Below are 22,455 nucleotides of genomic sequence, written 5' to 3'. Positions count from 1 at the left end.
AGAATGCAGCACTCCAGTTTGAGAAAGACAGATGCACCCCTATGTTTACCACAGCACTATTTACAATAGCCAAGAAATGGAAGCAACCTAAATGTTCATCAGTAGATGAATGGATAAAGAAGATGTGGTACATATACATGATGGAATATTATTCAGCCATAAGAAGAAAACAAATCCTACCATTTGCAACAACATGGATGGAGCTAGAGGGTATTATTCTCAGTGAAATAAGCCAAGTGGAGAAAGACAAATACCAAATAATTTCACTCATCTGTGGAGTATAAGAACAAAGGAAAAACTGAAGGAACAAAACAGCAGCAGAATCACAGAACCCAAGAATGGACTAAGAGTTACCAAAGGGAAAGAGACTGGGGAGAATGGGAGGGTAGGGAGGGATAAGGGCAGGGAAGAAGAAAGGGGGTATTATGATTAGCATGTATAATGTGGGGGTTGGGGGAAAGGGGAGGGCTGTGCAACACAGAGAAGACAAGTAGCGATTCTACAACATTTTACTATGCTGATGGACAGTGACTGTAATGGGGTTTGTCGGGGAGGATGTGGGGTAGCAGAGAGCCTAGTAAACATAATGTTATTCATGTAATTGTAGATTAATAATAACAAAATTAAAAAAAATGAAAGGGGAAAAATGTAGATTAGATATGGTGTAGAAGACGATAGATGAATTAGAAATTAGAGAACAGGAATACAAAGAGGCAGAGGCACAGAGAGAAAAAAGGATATCTAAGAATGAAAGAATATTGAGAGAACTGTGTGACCAATCCAAATGGAACAATATTTGCATTATATGGTTGCCAGAAGAAGAGAAGAGAGAGAAAGTGATAGAAAGTGTCTTTGGGGAGGTATTGCTGAAAACTTCACCAATCTGGGGAAGGAGATAGTATCTCAGGCCATGGAAGGGCACAGATCCCCCAATACAAGGAACCCAAGGAAGAAAACACCAAGACATATAGTAATTAAAATGGGAAAGGTCAAGGATAAGGACAGACTATTAAAAGCAGCCAGAGAGAGAAATAAGATCACATACAAAGGAAAGCCCATCAGGCTATCCTCAGACTTCTCAGCAGAAACCTTACAGGCCAGAAGGGAGTGGCATGATGTATTTAATGCAATGAAGTAGAAGGGCCTGAAACAAAGATTACTTTATCCAGCAAGATTACTATTTAAATTTGATGGAGGGATTAAACAATTTCCAGATAAGCGAAAGCTGAGAGAATTTACCTCCCACAAACCATCTCTACAGTCTATTTTGGAGGGACTGCTATAGATGGAAGTGTTCGTAAGGTTTAATAGCTGTCACCAGAGGTAGTAAAACCACAGTAAAGAAAGTAGAACATTTAATTACTAAGCAAATGCAAAATTAAATCAACTATCCCCAAAGTCAATCAAGGAATAGACAAAGAGTACAGAATGATACCTAGTGTATAAAGAATGGAGAGGAAGAAAAAGGAGGAGAAAAAAAGAACCATTAGATTGTGTTTGTAATAGCATACTAAGTGAGTTAAGTTAGACTCTTAGATAGTAAGGAAGTTCATCTTGAACCTTTGGTAACCACGAATCTAAAGCCTGCAATGACAATAAGTACATACCTATCAATAATCACCCTAAATGTAAATGGTCTAAATGCACCAATCAAAAGACACAGAGTCACTGAATGGTTAAAAAACAAGGTCCATCTATATGCTGCCTACAAGAGACCCACTTTAAACCCAAAGACATACACAGACTAAAAGTGAAGGGAGGGAAAAAGATATTTCATGCAACTAATAGGGAGAAAAAAGCAGGAGTTGCAGTACTTGTATGAGGCCAAATAGACTTCAAAACAAAGAAAGTCACAAGAGACAAAGAAGGACATTACATAATGATAAAGGGGTCAATCCAACAAGAAGATATAACCATTAAAAATATCTAGGTACTCAACACAGGAGCATCTACATATGTCAATCAAATACTGAAAGAATTAAAAGGGGAAATAGAATGCAATGCATTCATTCTAGGAGACTTCAACACTCTACTCACTCTGAAGGGACAGATCAACCAGACAGAAAATAAGTAAGGACACAGAGGCACTGAACAACACATTAGAACAGATGGACCTAACAGACATCTACAGAACTCTACACTCAAAAGCAGCAGAATACACATTCTTTGCAAGTGCACATGGAGCATTTTTAAGAATAGATCATATACTAGGCCACAAAAAGAGCCTCAGTAAATTAAAAAATATTGGAATTGTACCAACCAGTTTCGCAGACCACAAAGGTATGAAACTAGAAATAAATTACACAAAGAAAATGAAAAATCCCACAAACACATGGAGGCTTCACAACATGCTACTAAATAATTAATAGATCAATGACCGTATAAAAACAGAGATCAAGCAGTATGTAGAGACAAATGACAACAATAATTCAACACCGCAAAATCTGTGTGACGCAGCGAAGGCTGTGCTAAGAGGGAAGTATATTGCAATACAGGCCTACCTCAGGAAAGAACAATCCCATATGAACAGTGTAAACTCACAATTAACAAAACTAGAAAAAGAAGAACAAATGAGGCCCAAAATCAGTAGAATGAGGGGCACAATAAAGATTGGAGTAGAAATAAATAAAATTGAGAAGAATAAAACAATAGAAAGAATCAATGAAAGCAGGAGCTGGTTCTTTGAGAAAATAAACAAAATACATAAACCCCTAGCCAGACTTATCAAGAAAAAAAGAGAGTCTACACACATAAAGAGAATCAGAAATGAGAAAGGAAAAATCACTGCAGACACCACAGAAATACAAAGAATTAATAGAGAATACTATGAAAAATTATATGCCAACAAACGGGATAACCTAGAAGAAATGGACAACTTTCTAGAAAAATACGCCTGCCAAGGCTGACCTAGGAAGAAACAGAAAATCTGAACAGACCAATTAACAGCAAGGAAATTGAATTGGTAATCAAAAAACTACCTAAGAACAAAAGTCCTGTACCAGATGTCTTCACTGCTAAATTTTAAAAAATTTAGTGAAGACCTAATACCCATTCTCCTTAAAGTTTTCCAAAGAGTAGAAAAAGAGGGAATATTTCCAAACCCATTCTATGAGTCCAGCATCACTCTAATACCAAAACCAGGCAAAGACACCACAAAAAAAGAAAAGTACAGACCAATATCCCTGATGAGGTGAACATAGATGCAAAAGTACTCAACAAAATACTACCAAACTGAATTCAAAAATACATCAAAAAGATTATCCATCATGATCAAGTAGAATTTATTCCAGGGATGCAAGGATGGTACAACATTAGAAAATCCATAAACATCATCCACCACATAAACAAAAAGAAGGATGTAAACCACATGATCATCTCCATAGATGCTGAAAAAGCATTTGACAAAATTCAATATCCATTCATGATAAAAACTCTCAACAAAATGGGCATAGAAGGCAAGTACCTCAACATAATAAAGGCCATATATGACAAACACACAGCCAACATTAGACTTGACAGTGAGAAGCTAAAAGCTTTTCCCCTAAGATTGGGAACAAGACAAGAATGCCCACTTTCCCCACTTCTATTCAACATAGTACTGGAAGTCCTAGCCATGGCAATCAGACAACACAAAGAAATAAAGGGCATCCAGATTGGCAAGGAAGAAGTTAAACTGTCACTGTTTGCAGATGACATGATATTGTACATAAAAACCCTAAAGAATCCACTCTAAAACTACTATATCTAATACCCAAATTCAGCAAAGTTGCCGGATACAAAATTAATACACAGAAATTTGTTGCATTCCTATACACTAATGATGAACTAGCAGAAAGAGAAATCAGGAAAGCAATTCCATTCACAGTTGCATAAAAAAGAATAAAATACCTAGGAATAAACCTAACGAAGGAAGTGAAAGACCTATATGCTGAAAACTACAAGACACTCATGAGAGAAATTAAAGAAGACACCAATAAATGGAAACACTTTCCGTACTCATGAACAGGAAGAATTAATATTATCAAAATGGCAATCCTGCCTAAAGCAATCTACACATTGAGTGCAATTCCTATCAAAATACCAATACCATTCTTCAACAAACTAGAGCAAATAGTTCTAAAATTCATATGGAACAACAAAAGACCTTGAATACCCAAAGCAATCCTGAGCAGAAAGAATAAAGCTGTGGGGATTATGCTCACCAACTTCAAGTTCTACTACAAAGCCACAGTAATCAAGTCAAATTCATACTGGCACAAGAACAGAACAATAGACCAATGGAAGAGACTAGAGAGCCCTGATAAAAACCCAAGCATATAAGGTCAATTAGTATATGACAAAGGAGCCATGGACATACAATGGGGAAATGACAGCCTCTTCAACAACGGGTGCTAGCTAAACTGGACAGCTACATGCAAGAGAATGAAACTCAATTATTGTTTAATTCCAGACACAAAAGTAAACTCAAAATGGATCAAAGACCTGAACGTAAGTCATGAAACCATAAAACTCTTTGAAGACAACATAGGCAAAAATCTCCTGAATATAAGCATGAGCAACTTCTTTCTGAACGCATCTCCTCAAGCAAGGGAAACAAAAGCAAAAATGAACATGGGATTACATCAAACTAAAAAGTTTCTGTATGGCAAAGGACATCGTCAACAGAACAAAAGGTATCCTACAGTATGGGAGAATGTATTTGTAAATGACATATCCAACAAGGAGTTAACATCCAAAATATATAAAGAACTCACACGCCTCAACACCCAAAAAGCAAATAACCCAATTAAAAAATGGACAGAGGATACAAAGAGACAATCCTCCAAAGAAGAAATTCAGATGGCCAACAGACACATGAAAAGATACTCCATATCACTAATCATCAGGGAAATGCAAATTAATACCACAATGAGATATCACCTCACACCAGTAAGGATGGCCAGCATCGAAAAGACTAAGAACAACAAATGCTGGTGAGGATGTGGAGAAAGGGGAACTCTCCTACACTGCTGGTGGGAATGTAAGCTAGTTCAACCATTGTGGAAAGCAGTATGGAGGTTCCTCAAAAAACTAAAAATAGAAATACCATTTGACCCAGGAATCCCACTCCTTGGAATTTACCCAAAGAATACAACTTCTCAGTCTCAAAAAGACATATGCACCCCTATGTTTATTGCAGCTCTTTTTACAAAGCCAAGATATGGAAGCGACCTAAGTGTCTGTCAGTAGATGAATGGATAAAGAAGATGTGGTACGTATATACATGGAATACTATTTAGCCATAAGAAAGAAACAAATCCTACCATTTGCAACAACATGGATGGAGCTGGAAGATATTATGTTCAGTGAAATAAGCCAGGCGGAGAAAGACAAGTATCAAATGATTTCACTCATCTGTGGAGTATAACAACAAAGCAAAACTAAAGGAACAAAAGAGCAGCAGACTCAGAGACTCCAAGAAGGGACTAGTGGTACCAAAGGGGATGGTTTGGGGAGGTGGTTGGGGAGGGAGGGAGAAGGGGATTGAGGGGTATTATGTTTAGTAAACATGGTGTGGGGGATCACGGGAAAGACAGTGTAGCACAGAGAAGGCAAACAGTGAATCTGTGGCATCTTACTACACTGATGGACAGTGAGTGTAATGGGGTATGGGTGGGGACTTGATAATATGGCTAAATGTAGTAACCACATTGTTTTCTTCATGTGAAACCTTCATAAGAGTGTATATCAATAATACCTTATAAAAAATTAAAAACAAAACAAAACAAGAAAACCAGTACCCAGAACACTACCGTTTGGTTAGAGACCAGATGAACAAAGGGTGGTTGGTATGTGTGGTGACATGGGTGATTTCAGGTTTTGAAAATTCACCAAGGAATATACATAATTTGTTCACTTTTATGTATAAATGTATGTCAATAAAATGTCTTTTAAAGGAAAAAAAGAAAAGAAATGAATTTGGCATGAAGTTTTTAAAACTTAAATTCTTCATTTTGGATTTCTTCAATACTGTATCTATGGGTCAAAAGGCAATAAAGTATCCCCAAAGATCCCAGAATTGTTAGTAGTGACCGTAGGTTCCAAAAGATGGGCATCAGAGAGGGAGGGGAGATAAAGGGAGAAATCTATAAAAGTTAAAGGATAATATCAATTGCTTAAATTGCCTTTACAGTGTTCCAGGCACTATTCTAAGCAGTTAATAACCATTTATTCCTCACAATTACACTGAATAGGATGGATGATTATGTCCATTTTACAGGTCAGGCATCTGAGTCACAGAGAAGACAAGTATCCTGCAGGAGGTCATGCCAGTGATAGGTGGTCAGCTGGAACCTGCGCCAAGCAGTTGGTCACACAGTGCGTCTTAAACACAGCCTCTGCACTGCCATCGTCTGCCACATTACCTACGTCCTCTCATTTCACCCATGCAACAACCTTATGCAGTAAGTGACATCACCTCCAATTTAGAGATGGAGACCAAGTCCTAGACTGTAATGAATTTATTTAATGGCATTGGAGCTGAGATTGCAAGTCAGACTTTTCAGACTCCAAAGCCCTAGGGAAGAGGAGCACTAAGATGAAGTTTCTCAGAGGGATGGCTTGCAGAGGGACGTGGTCTCTGTTCCTTACCTCACACACCAGGATAGCTGATTGATTCTACTCACGGAGCCCAGAGAGTACATCCTACCAACTACAGGGAGTTGCAGTTCCTAACACAATGCATGATATGTGAGGGCACCCTGTATGTCCTCCTTTACAATAGTCATCACACTTAATAATTCATTGTTTAATATCTCCTTCCCCATAGACTGTAAGCTCTGTTCATTTACTGGGAGCATACTATGTACCAGATAGGAACTGTTCTGGGAGTTTGGAATATGTAAAGGAATAAAATAAAGATGTTCACCTTATTTTGCACCTCTAGCCCTAGGAGAGTGTCTGGCATATATTGGTTCTCAATAAATATTTATTAGATGAATAAATCAATCAATTAGGAGGGACAAGTAGAAGCAAAAGAAAAAACTGACAGAGACAAGGAAATATTTGGGTTTGCACTATTAGCCCCCAGATGTTTTTTTCTTTTCTTTTTGATATCGTTAATGTACAATTACTTGAACAACATTATGGTTACTAGACTCCCCCTATTATCAAGTCCCCCCCACATACCACATTACAGTCACTGTCCATCAGCATAGTAAGATGCTATAGACTCATTACTTGTCTTCTCTGTATATACTGCCTTCCCCATGTCCTCAACCCCCTACATTATGTGTGCTAATTGTAAAGCCCTGTTTTCCCCCTTATCCCTCCCTTCCCACCCATCCTCCCCAGTTCCTTTCCCTTTGGTAACTGTTAGTCCATTCTTGGGTTCTGTGAATCTGCTGCTGTTTTGTTCCTTCAGTTTTTCTTTGTTGTTACACTCCACAGATGAGTGAAATCATTTGATACTTGTCTTTCTACACCGGGCTTATTTCACTGAGAATAATACCCTCTAGCTCCATCCATGTTGTTGCAAATGGTAGGATTTGTTTTCTTCTTATGGCTGAATAATATTCCACTGTGTATATGTACCACATCTTCTTTATCCATTCATCTACTGATGGACACTTAGGTTGCTTCCATATCTTGGCTATTGTAAATAGTGCTGCGATAAACATAGGGGTGCATATGTCTTTTTCAAACTGGGCTGCTGCATTCTTAGGGTAAATTCCTAGGAGTGGAATTCCTGGGTCAAATGGTATTTCAATTTTGAGTTTTTTGAGGAACCTCCATACTGCTTTTCACAATGGTTGAACTAGTTTACATTCCCACCGACAGTGTAGGAGGGTTCCCCTTTTTCCACATCCTCGCCAACATTTGTTGTTGTTTGTCTTTTGGATGTTGGCCACTCTAACTGGTGTGAGGTGATACCTCATTGTGGTTTTAATTTGCATTTCCCTGATGATTAGCGATGTGGAGCATCTTTTCATGTGTCTGTTGGCCATCTGAATTTCTTCTTTGGAGAAGTGTCTGTACAGATCCTGTGCCCATTTTTTAATTGGATTATTTGCTTTTTGTTTGTTGAGGTGTGTGAGTTCTTTATATATTTTGGATATCAACCCTTTATCGGATCTGTCATTTATGAATATATTCTCCCATAGTGTAGGATGCCTTTTCGTTCTACTGATGGTATCCTTTGCTGTACAGAAGCTTTTTAGTTTGATATAGTCACACTTGTTCATTTTTACTTTTGTTTCCCTTGCCCGGGGAGATATGTTCATGAACCCCCAGATTTTTATTAAAATGTTAATATGCTCATGATTAATAAGGGTAACTGTTTTTATTATTTAACTCATCTTCAAAAGCAGAAATGCTACCAGCTCTATTTTAATTCCAAAAGTGAATTATGATGCAGGTTCTGAAGGAGGACATGTGGTTTGGATGTGGTACTTGCTTCTCTGTCAGACTAAGTCTTCAAGTTATATTCCCCAGAGCTTAGCCTGTGTCTGTGATCCCCACTTTTCAAAAGGTGGCTTTCCAAAGCAAGTCTTCTCCCAGTAATTAGAAGCATTCATCTTAAAGCTCATTTTATTTTAGCAGTGAGGTTACATTCTATCATACACATTGTTATTGATTCCCTCAATTAGAGCCAAGGGCATTTCACCTCTATGCAAAATATTAGTAAATTAACAATCCCCACTCTGCATTCATTTGGGAAATCTGCTCTGCTTGTGATGATGAACGTGACAAGCGGGGAGTAATCAGAGACACTCCAGTAACACCTTTAAGCCTTGCAAACATCAATTACAGCTCTGGCTCGGATATAACAAACAAAACAAAACTCTGGCTCTGAACCTTGCCATTGGGGTTCGGTCTGTAGGGTAAATTTCTTTTTCATGACACCATGCCAAACTCAGCATTAGTAATTTGCAAGAGAAACAAGCAAGAACGCCAACAAAAAACAGCCACAGAAACATCCACTCTAATTTTCTTGAATCTCTCCTGTTACTCAATGTCTCTGCTAGACCATAAAGTGAACTCCGGCACTGTGAACAATTTTCAGATCAGATTTACAATTCTCTGACATGATAACTTAGACTGAAATGGCAAATCCTAATTAACATTTCTTTATAGTACTGAAAAGTCTGCAAAAAAGATTATTATTCAAATGTCATGATGGCAGTTTTCAGAGGTCAGGGCATCTTAGTCAAGAGATGCTTTAGCCTAGTAATCATTAGGTCACAGGAGTTCTGTGGATGGATGCCAGCAGACTTACATAAAATTTGTGCAAAACGTCTTACGTTCATTTTATTGGGATGGGCATGTGTTACTTTCATTAGCTTGTCTATGGGGGCTTGAAACTCCACTAGACAAGAATCTCTGGTCTGGTAGGGAGGGTTCTGCCAAAGTCTGCCACCAACCAGCTGTCATGGATCTGCTCTGGTTTTAGAGTCTTTTTCCATAAAATGCTTTCTTCAGATGGCCAGTGAGCTTCTTTGCCTCCTCTGTGTTTTAATACTTGACCCTCTGATGTTGTGGGGATCACGAATTTAGCTGAATCTTCACCTCTAATTTCCTGAATTCTAGTTCAATCTATTAACCAATGATTCAGCCTAATCCTTCATTGGCACACTGAGAATCATTAACCACTAAACAAACTAAATATTTATGAAGACATTAGTATTTGCATTGTATCAATGGGGTGGAAAGATCAAAGTCTTCCATTCTGAGACAGTATCTCTTTATGACAAGTTAAACCCTTCAGAAACTTTTTTGAGCCATCAGAATCTCATTTTTTCATGCGGTACATTATGATAAAGCCTAATTTACAAATTAAGTCTAATATAATATGTCAACTGTGTATTTTTAAGTCTATCAATTTGATTAGGTTTCCAAAGACAGAAGAGTTGAGAAACTGGGCAAGTATTGCTTAAAATTATCCAAATAATTGTCTTAAAATACTTTTTTATTTGGGGGCTATAGAATTTTTACCCAAAGTTAAAATTTATTATTTTTTTGTAGAGTCATTAAACTAAAGCAAAAGTGTTTTGATCATTATCGCTTAATAAAGGCAAGTCAGGTCAAAATCACTGATCTTTTTCATTGGATCTGCACCCAAGAAAAGCCATTGTTTAAAAGGAAAGAGGATTTCTAAGTGAGAAGATGGGCTAACTAGAAATCTGAAAAATCATTCTTATATTGGACATGTAAAAGTATAGCTCACTTACTGTCATGATGAGCCCCTTTTCCTGGAAGTATTTAACCAGTGGAGCAGCATTCTGCTTGAAGTTCATTAGTCTCCTTTGGGTAGCTTTCAGATTGTCATCAGGCCGTCCCTGTTGCTCTGCACGCTTCAGTAATCTTTCTTTGAGTCTCTGATTGGCACAAGCCAGGAATACCACCAAGTCGGGAGTGCAGATCTGTGGAGGACATCAAACAAGTAGACAGGTATTCAACACACCAAACAATGAGAGTGTGGGGAGTGACATTCACCTCTTTTGGTTCTGTGAAGGCTGCTGTATTTTTTGCCCCCTATGCTTTTGCCAGCATATTTCCAGGGCTACCACTCTAAAAGAGGCCAAGAGGAGCTCATATTATAGTCCATGTAAATGGCACACCCCAACCTGAACAGCCATATGCAGTGGACCACCATATTTCAGGAAAATACTTTTTGTCTATACTCACATGCTCCCAGGTTGAATTAAGAACAGTATGTGCCAAACTTTGCCAAAGTATAAGTGACTTCATTTTAGAGGGCATGGCTGTTTGGTCACAAATATTCTGTATGGTAAACTTGTATTATCATTATTATTACTATTTGCTGCCCTTTTAGAAGTATCTACTGTATGCCAGGCCCAGTGATAACTAAGTTATTTTCTTATAGTACTGATAAACTTTACAATGATCTGCAAGGTAAATATTATGTCAATTTACAGATGAACAAATTGGGTCTATGAGAAATTAAGTACTTGTCTGAGGTTTACAAGGTCAGAAAGGTCAAAGTTGATAATTGAACTCAGGTCTGTCTGGTCTCACACCTGTGTTGTTTCCACTACTACAAAGAACCAAATGGCCCAAAGACCTTCATGAATTTCTGAAAATACCAAGGAATGACATGAAAAGAACCTGTGAAATAAATAGTTCTTACTTTACTTCATTAGGACTAGTATTGCATTTAAAAGAGTACATGGCCATATAAAAGAAAATGTGTTTAAAAAAAATTTTTTTATTTTGGTATCATTAATCTGTAATTACTTACATGAGGAACATTATGTGAAAATGTGGTTTCTTAATGAAGATGGGAGAAGGCAAAAAAGCAATTTTACATAATGGTTTAAAGAAATATTCTCCAAACTGTTTTATTCTATCCTTACAGTGAATCATTTGAGCATATACCTCAATAAATACATACTTATTAATTTATAAATTATGCATGTATGATATGCATGTTTTACTGTACTAATATACAATGCATGTTATAAAATACGCACAAAATACAATTGAAAGAGGATGAGGTATAATAATCATAATTTTAACATTTTCTTCCTACACCACAGTTTGCCTGGGTACTCTGGAAACCACTGCTTAGAAAATGGACTCTGAATGCTGGGAACACAGACCCCAGCTTTTGGCCCCAAATTCGCCAGCTGAATCATGGGCATTGGTTTAACTGTGCAAATCCTCTGTGTCCTCATCTGTCAACAGAGATTTATGAACTGCCTCTTTGAGTTACTATGAATATTAAAAATAAGATAATGTATGTAAAATACACAGCACAAACTTGATCCATGGTTGAGTGTGCAATACATTTTAGCCATGTTTATTATCACTTGGATTTCATGGTTCTTTGTTGTTTTGGTTCTCCTTTAACTTTTTGATATTTATTTACTTATTGGTTTGTTTATTTCACTGTTTTTCCTCACTCACACTTTTTTCTTCCCGAAGCCCACAGGTGGGGGCGTTCTCCAAGGCTTAGTTGTGCTTTTTTAAAGATCATTCCCCCTGGTTTTCATTCTCTTCACCTTCTCTCAGTTCCCTTTTACTGTTCTGGTTTCAACCCCTACCTTTGGTGGGTGGATTCCAAATCTCTATTTTTAACCCTGACTTTCAGCTGAACCTAAGTCCTGTATTTTCAAATGTCTGTATCATGGCTCTACCTCTAAGTCTTAATGCTTTGACAAGTCAACAAGACTCAGCAAGAGCAAAACAAATCTCAGCACCTTTTTACGAAATGAAATTTCTGTGTTGCTGATTTATTTATACATATGGTAACAACACTACTTTCCTAAATCTCTCAGCTAGAAGCCATAGTTTCATTTCTAACCCTTACTCATCAAAACATCAGTTATCTCTATCACTGTTGACTGTGGAGTTCGTCTTTGAAATACTGTTCAGACTCCCCTTCCTCCAATTCCCAAGGCCACTATGTTAAGCATAGGCACATAAGTGATTAAAAATATGAATTCTAGAATCAGATCACTATTTCCTAATTTTTAAGAAAATAATAGATGGTTTTTGGGAAGCCCTAACAATTTAGAGAATCACTTCATAATTTCTGTGTGATATATAATAAAGAGATTTTTGAAGTTAAAATCTTTATTTTATCAAATATTTTGTTGTAAATTTCATATTTAATAAAATTTTTGGTAATATTTAGCCTTACCTGATATAACAAAGGACATTCTCTTAAACTTATCTTAAATAAATTATATAAGGAAGAATTGTTGGCAAATAAATTAAAATAACATTATATTGTGCTTGGTTTGGTCATAATGTATATTAAAATAAGAAAAACTTGAATTACTAGCTCAGTATTGAATGCAGATAAAAACGTGCATTTTGAAGTTCTTGCAATTTGCATTTGGCCAAATTAAACAGTTTATTTGAGTACATTTTGTGTGTTGGTGTGTGTGTGTGTTACAATGTAAATTCTTCTCCTTGTATAACACAATGAGGTCATGGATAGACTTATATGTAATCATCACTATATTTTGTTTTTTACTATTACCTTTTGAAATACTAGAGACAGCTTTAAATTTTTATAAGACTTTTTTGCACTTTGAATTAAATTGCTTTGAATAAAATTGAACAAAACTTTATTTTTAAATAAATAAACTTTCAAGAAAAAGGAGTTTTAAGTTTACAGAAAACTTGAATATCTAAAATTTTTTAAATCAATAATGTAACTTTAGGTCAGATAAAGATGACTTTGAAGTGAATCTGTGAAGTTATTTAATTTTATAATTGAGATTAACTTTCTGTCTTTCCTCAGTATAAATTAAACAACATGTAACTAGGAAAAGAAAATGAAAATGCAGAACAGGTGAGACTATTCTGGCAACTAGTGATAATCAGATGACTGCTCAGAGTGACTGTAGCTGGAAGCATACTCATTAGATTCTTAGCAACCCTCATACATCCATTCATTAGGGCCTCATGTTCTCTGACGGTATTCAATTTTAAAGAAAAAAGTATTTAAATTATATTTGTTAATGTTTTTCCTTAAAATGCAAAGTAAAAACAAACACCATTCTGTTTCAAAAGATAGGATGCTCCTAGATAGCTTTCCTGAAATTCATTTGTGAAATATTGAGAAATACCACCAAAGTGGACTCTTGACACAGTTTTCTTAGCCTGTGTTCTCAAAATATATTTGCTGATTGAATGAATGAATGCATACATGAGAACAACATGAGATACTGCTTTTGTCTACATGGAAGTAAACTTCCCAATTGCTGATATTGTTTCTCCCATTGAATTAACTACAGTGAATTGACTAAATCAATCTTTTACTTTTTCTGTACATAAACAAGTCAATCTCCTATCCATTTTCTTAAAGTCCCTCACCTGAATAATTACTCTGTTAAAAAGAACCTGTGACTGCCTTTGATAAGCAAAGACAAATTCACTGTCAGACTGCAATGTGAGCTTATTGTAATACTGCTGTTCTTAACTGTTAGTACTTTTGACTGCCCTATTCTTTATGAAGACATGTTAAAAAGCCTAGACTCCATAATTCACCCCATGCTGCCAGAAACTAGGAATCAAAGTACTGCAAAGAGAAGGAAAGGAAAGGGAAGGGGAGGGAAGGGAAGAAAGGGAAAGTAAGAAAGAAAGAAAGAAAAATAGAAGACCACAGATGCAACAGAAACTGGAATCACAGAATCTAAGAGATGGAAAAAACATGGAGGTTATCTAACCCAAATTAATGCCAAACCTGTAATCATTGCCGCAATCTCTTGACAAGTGATTTTTAAACTTGGACATTTAAACTTGAATGTTTTTGTGTGCATTTCTTGTGATGGGTACTTACTACTTTTGAGGCAGCCCCTTTCATTACTGAATTACTCTAATAACTGGCAAGTTCTTTCTAATACTGGGCTAAAATCTGCTTCCCCGTTCTGCCTACAGGAAAAATGTAGCAAATTATTTTTCTCACCCATAAAACATGTATTGAACATACACCATTATCACAGAGACTAGATCATAAAAGGAAGAAAGGGTAGCTAACTGGACTTCACTATCACTTAACATGGAGATAGTTTCTGGGCAGGCATCTAATGGACAATGCAGCGGGGTGATAAAAGCTGGAATATGGGGACCAACAAAGAAGAGGGGCTCTAAAAACCACTGCTGTTGTCCCCACCCTAGACTTGCGGTTGGAATCCTAAAGGGCTAAACCATCTGAATTGGTGTGAACCAGCCCTCACAGGACTAAATCTCACTTAGAATCATCCCAAACCCTCATTATACAGAGGTGATTAAATGTATTTAACAGCCAATTAGGCATAGCTGAAAAGAGAATTAGTGAACTACAAGGTCAGAGAAAATATCCAGAATGAAGCAAGGGGGACACAGGGGTAGGGAAAGTACAGAAACAGCAAAAGAGACATATGAAGCAATGGTCGAAAAGTTCTAGAACAAAGAAAATGAAGCAGTATTTGAAAACATAATATCTAAGAATTCTCTAAACTCACAAACAATATCAAGTCCCAGATTCCAGAGCCAATATAAGAGCCAAGGAGAAGAGACACAAAACTCAGATCTAAACAAATCATAGCACAACTGCTGAAAAGTCTAGACATTAAAAATCCTTTAAAGTAACCAGAAAAAACAAAATAAAGATTACCTTCAGAGAACCAGCAATAAGTTAAATTTTCAAGAGACAATGAAAGTCAGAAGACAATGAAATGATATCTGTAAAGTACCAATAAAAAATAACTGCCAACCTAGGTTTCTATATCCAGTAAAATATCTTTCAAACATTAAGGGTAGATACAGATATTTTCAAACAAACAAAAACTGAGAAAATTTATCATTAGAAATTGTACTGATTTCTGTGAGACATTCAGTTAATGATGCATCTTGTAATCCTCCTAATAGGAGTCTGAAAACTTTTTCTGTAATGGGCCAGATAGCAAGTATTTTAGGCTTGGCGGGCCATATGGTCTTACAGCATGAAAGCAGCTATAGACAAGAAAGCAGGAATGGGCGACAGGGGAGGATGCAGAGGTGCAGGGTTGAGTTAGTTACTCTGATGGGAGAATGGGACTCCACACAGGTAGGCCTTCTGAGTGGGCACGTGCAGGGAGCCTTCACCTATCAAGTGCTGTCCCCTATTGGTCTTCCCCTCAATGTGTTACCTCCTTCATACTTTCACGCAGTGTATGTGTGAGCCCCAGGGCAGGAAGCCAAACATACACACTGACTTGCTGTACATTATACTAGCACAAAGCAGGTCTCAGCAGCAGTGCATGAGTAAAAGGTGAGCTGAGAGAATATAAGATAGGGCAGCAGAGGTGCTTGAAATGGCAGTGCACTTTAAGTGTAAAGATACAGAAATGCTAAAAGTAAAAAGGATGGAAAAAATATGCCATGGGAACCATGGGAACATTAACCAATAGAAAGGTGGTGAAACTATATACAAATATCAAAAATCTGATTAAAAAATGGACAAAGAAAAAAATGAAAGTAGCTAGGAGAGATTTTGAGGTTCTCATCATGAGAAAAAAATTGTAACTGCATATGGTGATGGATGTAAATTGGACTTACTGTGGTGATCATTTCGCAATACATACAAATATGGAATCGATACACTGTACACCTGAAAATAATGTTATGTCAATTAAAAATTAGAAAATTAAAAAAAATAAAACGCTTAACAATCCATTTTCTATTAAAAAAAAATGGGCAAAGGACTTGAACAGATATTTCTCAAAAGAAGCAGACAAATGGCAAACAGATACATGAAAAGGTGCTCAGCATCACTACTTCCCAGGGAAATGCAAACCAAAGCCACAGTGAGGTATCACCTCACACCAACAAAATGGCTATTATAAATAAGGCAAAAGATAATAGGTTTTGGTGAGGATGTGGAGAAAAGGGAATCCTTGTGCAACACTGGTGGGAATGTAAATTGGTACAGCCACTATGGAAAACAGTTTGGAGATTTCTCAAAAACAATTAAAGATAGAAATACTATATGATATAGCAATTACACTTCTGGGTATATATCCAAAGAAAATAAAATCACTCTCTCAAAGAGACACCTGCACTCCAGTGATCACTGCAGCATCACTCACAATCACCAAGACATGGAAACAACCTAAATGATGTCTGATGACAGATGAATGGATAAAGACAGAGTGACACCCCCCAACACACACACGAATATTGTTCAGCCTTAAAGAAGCAGGAAATCCTGACATGAGTGACAACATGGATGAATCTGAAAGACATTATGTTAAATATAATAATCCAGACACAGAAAGATAAATATTGCATGATCTCACTTATGACTTATGTGTGGAATCTAAAATAGTCGAATTTACAGGAGCAGAGTAGAATGGTGGTTGTGAGGGCCTGGGTGGAGGGTGAAATAGTAAGACGTTGGTCAAAAGGTACAAAGAATCAGGTATGGAAGATGAATAAGTTCTGGAGACCTAATGGATAGCAATGTGACTGTAGTTAACAGTACTATATTGCATAGTTGAACTTTGCTAAGAGGATAGATTTTAAGTGTTTTTATCACAGAAAGAAAAAAAAAGAAAATGGTAACTATATGAGGTAATGAATGGTAACTTGATTGTGGTGATTATTTCAAAATGTATACACATATCAAAACATCAAGTTGTATTCCTTAAGTATATGCAATTTTTGTGAATTATACCTCCATAAAGATGAAAAGAAACTATAAATATCAGACAAAGTAGTAGTTTTAAGGGAGAGAAGTATCAGTGGAACTAAAGAGTGTCATTTCAATAAAATAAAAGGTTTAATTATCTAGGAAGAAATAACAACTCTTAATTTTCATGACCCAATAATATAGGATCACAGTATACAAAGTTGAACTTTGACATAACTGAAACAATAAAGTCTCAAATCCACACTCATAGTGGGAGGTTTTAGCATGCCTTTCCAAGTAACTGAGAACAAGTAGCAAAAAAATCAGTGAGGATATAGAAGAGTTTATACAATTAAATTTATATACATGTATGTGTGTGTGTATATATATATATATTTTTTTATAGCAAGACAACATCAAATTGAATACAAAGTCTTTAAAAATACACAAAGAAAATTTATAAAAGTTGACCATATTCTGAGCCATAAAGAAAATCTAAACAAATTTCAAATGAATGAAATCATACAGATTATCTTCTATGACCACAGTGGAAATGATTTCTGCATAAATAATACAAATATAAATAGAAAATTCCCATGTTTGGAAATTAAGCAATACACTTCAACGTAATTCCAGGGTCAAAGAAATCACAATAGAAACAGAAACTACTACTAATTAAATGATAATGAAATTATGACATTCCAAAATTTGTGGGATGTAGATACACCCATAGTTATAGGAATGTTTGTTGTCATAAATGAATATTATGGGTAAAAAGAAATGTTACACTTAATGATCAAAGCACCCATCTCCAAATGGTTAAAAAAAAAAAGAAAACAATAGAACTTACTAGGTGTAATAAAAAGTAAAAAGAAGAAAAAGACAAAGATAAGAACAGAAACTAATAAAATATGAAATAAACATATTAGATCTGGGGCTTGAGTCCTTGAAAATACCAAATAAAATTTATAATCCCTGGTGAAACTAATAAAGAAAAAGAGAAAAGGCACAAATAAATGTTGAAGATAGAAAGGAACGCATCTTTAAATATCCTACAGAGATTAAGATGATAAAAGAGGATGTTAAGAACAACTTCATGAAAACAAATTGACAAATGTATATGAAATAGACATAGTTCTAGAAACACAGAACTCCCCCAGACAAAAGAATAAACAGAAAATCAGAATGTTCTATATTTATGAAAGATATTAAATCCATAATTAAAACTTTCACACAAAGAAAACCCACATGGCTTCACCATTGAATTGCACCAGACACCAATCTATCAGAAATCCTTCTACTAAATATAAAAGGAGGCAATACTTTCCAGTTCATTTCATTAGGGCATCATAATCTTGAATCCAAAGCCTGACAAGGACATCAGAAGAAAGAAAAATTATAGGCCAATCTCATTCATGAATACACATGCAAAAGTTCTAAGTAAAATATTAGCAAATGAATTCATCAATATACGAAAAGGCTTATATATATATGTCATGACCAATTTGAAATTATTCAATGAATGAAAAATTGGTTTACTTTTCAAAATTCAAGCACTGTAATTTACCAAACCAAAAGAATAAAAGAAAAATGATATGATCATCTTAATAAATAACTATAGAAAAAATTTGGTAAAATTTAATATTCATTTATGATAAATACATCTTTCCTTTGAGATGAAACAAAGATGCCCATTATCATCATTTCTAGCCAACAATGTAATGGAGATTTTAGACAATATAGCAAGATATGAAAAAGAAAGAAAACACAGGATTGGAAATAAAGAAATATAATAGTCATTTAAGACAGTATGACTGTGTATGTAAAAAACCCAAAAGGATTTAAAAGCCATGAGAATAAATATACAAATTTTGCATGGTCTCTGCATATAGAAATCAGTTTTATTCTTATATACTAAGAAAAACAATTTAAAAATGAAGTAAGAATGCTAGTCAAATAACCAAAAAATAATAATAATTTAATTACCTAGGGGAAAACACCTTTTGAAAAATGGTACAAGAATACTACACCGACCTTGGAAGAAACTAGAGATTTAAATAAGATGAGACATATGCCATATTCATGAGTAGAGCACTTCATAAAATACGTTCATTCTTCCCAAAATGATCTATAGATTCAATTTAATCTTTAAATTCAAGAAGATTTGTGTGTGTGTTTGTGTGTACATGGGAACTGGGAAATCAACTCTGAAATTTATTTGGAAGTTCATGGGACTAAGAATAGCCAAGGTATTCTTCAAGACAACCTTGAAGAAAAAGAATAAAGTGATGGAACTCATTTTCAGATGGTTTGACTAATTTTGAATCTACAGTAATTAAGACAGTGTGGTACTGGTTTTCAGGAAGACCAGTAAACCACTGGAACAGAGAGAGAACTCAGAAATGATCCATTGTTCAAATGTATCCACAAATGATTTATGACAACGTGGCTCTGCAATGCAGTGGGGAGAGCACTGTGCTTTCAATAAATGGTACTTCGACAACTGGATGTTCATATGGAAAACAGTGACTCCTGGCTCCCTATATTGTATGATATGCAAAATTCATTCCAAATGGATGCTCAGATCTAAATGGGAGAAGTAAAATTATTAGTATTTTAGAAAATAACATGTAAGAAAATAGCTTCTAGATCTTAGGGTGGACAAGGATTTCTTAAATAGGACCTAAAAAACTATGACTGTAAAAAATAAGTTTGATAAGCTGAATGGCTATAAAATAAAAACCCACTTTTATTTGTGAAAAGTACACTATTAAGAGAATGAAAATGTCACATACACAGTGGAAGAAGATATTTACAACACATAAGCCAACAAAGAGCTTGTTTTGAAAATATGAGTTCTTATAAATCAATTAAAACAACCCAGAAAACATGACAGAAAAATGGGCAAGAGACTTAAACTGGCATTTTTACAAAAGAGGGTATCCAAATGACAAACGAATTAAAAAGGTGCCATGTCATTCATAATCCAAGGAAATGCAAATTGGAACTACACACCCGCCAAAATGGTTAAAATTAAAAAGACAAACAATATCAAGTGTTAAAAAGACACATATAGCAACTGGAGCAAGTTTGTGAAAACTCATAGAACAGCACACTCCTAAGCTGTGAACCTATTATGAGATAGATTGATTCTATTCTCTGCAAGAAGGACTAACAATGTGCACAAGCCAGGTATGTCCTTGCCTGAAGGAGTTTATGGCCAACCGGCAGAGACAAATTTTAATCAAAGAAACTCACGAATAAATAGAAAACTGTGACTATGGTTAGGTACCACAAGACAGAAGTGGAGTAGTTGTTACTATGAGAACATATAATAGGGAGATCCAACCTTATCATGGTGTTCATGGAGGGCTCCTAAGAGGAAATGACAATTGAAGCTAAGATCTGAAGATGAGGAGGGACTGACTAGAGAAAGAAGGTGAGGAAAGAGCAGTCTTTTTCAGGGAACAGACATTTGTAGAGAAGGCAGGCACAGGCCTGAGAGGAATGCAACACTCACATTTAATGTGAACTATGCAGCTCACAAGATGAGACTCTTTTAGACATCATTCTCCTAGACAGGAGGTAATCTAAACAGGCAGGCAGTTGCTTCCCAGGATAGGGGAAAGAATGAACGTCTCCATGGGGGATTTTGCCAAATTAAGTTTGACGTTTACAACTAGAGGATTCTAGACACTGAAACAGATGAACTGGGACCCTGGCAACTATGAGTTGTGTCATCCGTTTTGTCTACTTTCTTTCCCCATTGAACATGCATGGGCTCTACAATCACATGACTTGGTTATAAACTCTATGACCTGAGCTATTAAAGACTTTTGGGTTTACAGAAAAGGACAAAAAGTAGGAGAATGTTAATCTCTCAGGAAAGTAAGTTCATGACTTCCATTCTTCCCTGTATCTCTCTTTTCACTTCTGAGGACAAAAGATGTGGCTAAAGTTGGTCAGAACAAGACTTTTCACTGAGCTATAGTACTAGGTAGGAGTATAGTTTCTCTCACTGAGGATCCTCTCTTTTATTTCCAAGAGGTTGGAGAAGTAATAGTCATCTATCTTTTTTCTACTGCTCATCTTTCTTTTGAACTTTCTTCTTCTGTACAGTTAGGGGGATCTGCAGGGCTTAAGTGTCAGAAGGCCTGTAGGGCAGCTATAAACACAGGCACAATTTATGGTTTTTTGGTTCTTTCCCATTATCTTTTCCTCCATTGGCATTCTCTGGATTGACATTTTTGTGACAGCAGTGGGACAGTCTGAGACTTGGGGGATGGATTAGGGTTGGAGGATGTCTTCTGACCTGTTTTGGTCCAAGGCTCTAGGCCGCACAGATAAAAGGAATTCTCCATGTTGTTCTGATAGTACTCTTGGGTTCCACTGGGTTTAAAGACAACATTTCATAATAAAAGAATAATTTTCTGCCATCAGTTGCTGTCCCTGTATGTATTTGATTTAAGGACCCTGGAGGGGGTCTGCTGGAGGACTGCAGACTGAGAATAGGATTTGTTGTTCTGCAAATAACATTTTAAACTCTCAAGTTTCCAATGATTGATGCTGGATATCAGGGCCTGATTAGAAAGAAGAATAAGACATTTTCCCCCACCTGAAGGAGCTCATAGTCTAGTAGTTGAGTGGAGAGATAGTTATAATACAATGTGAATAGCACAGGTTTTAAAAAATAGTGGAAAAAGGAGCAGGGCCACTTTCATAAAGCAATTCTTATAGTACCTGAAGTTAGTTAACATATCTTCCCTAAGTCTTCTTTTTTTTTCCAAGACAAATACTATCTCCCTTCCCAATATTGTTACATGAAATTGTATGAATTAAATTAAATCTGCTTCCCTAAGGTAAACTGAAAACAGTGTGAAAGAGGTTGGATAACTGTGTTACTGAAAGAAGAGCTCTATGTTAGTTGCCCTTGCTGGGCATCCCTGGAAGCCTAAGAGAAACACAAATGAGCTCCATTCACTTCTGCTGAATCAGAATCTCTGGAGATGACCCAGGAAACTGTTTGAACCTCTGTTTTTTATTATATAAAGACCTTATATAGAAATGAGTGCTCGAAACAGAAGTTGTTGAAGTTTTAAAAGTAAAATAACAATTAAGAATAAAGATCTGATAGGGGTAATATGATTAAGTACAAAAACAAAGAAACTAACTTAGGGAGATAACTAGTATGTAAAACCTTACTTTTATAGTTTGTGCTTTTCTTGTTGAAAAGCCATATTTGATCCATTCCCATGACCTCGTTCTAATCTCTTAAATCCAAAATGCATTTGTTTCTACAACTTTAGTTAAACAGTTATCCAGGCTACTTTGTTCTTTCACAATCTGTCATA

The 22,455-nt window shown here is 35.9% G+C and overlaps 1 protein-coding gene across 2 annotated transcripts in view; it reads right to left on the bottom strand.

Moving 5' to 3' along the window:
• The window catches only part of AK5 (adenylate kinase 5), a 228,262-nt gene that overhangs the window by 171,759 nt on the left and 34,048 nt on the right, over window positions 1–22,455 (bottom strand). For both annotated transcript variants that reach the window (XM_036890337.2, XM_036890336.2), the window contains exon 6: window positions 10,209–10,400. In XM_036890337.2, the coding sequence (XP_036746232.1) occupies window positions 10,209–10,400 (192 nt within the window). The remainder of the gene's footprint in view (window positions 1–10,208; window positions 10,401–22,455) is intronic.

Source organism: Manis pentadactyla, chromosome 4 (assembly GCF_030020395.1).
Source record: "Manis pentadactyla isolate mManPen7 chromosome 4, mManPen7.hap1, whole genome shotgun sequence".
Taxonomy (NCBI): domain Eukaryota; kingdom Metazoa; phylum Chordata; class Mammalia; order Pholidota; family Manidae; genus Manis; species Manis pentadactyla.
The sequence above is the reverse complement of the archived record's forward strand: the minus strand, read 5'-3'. Positions and strand labels throughout refer to the sequence as shown.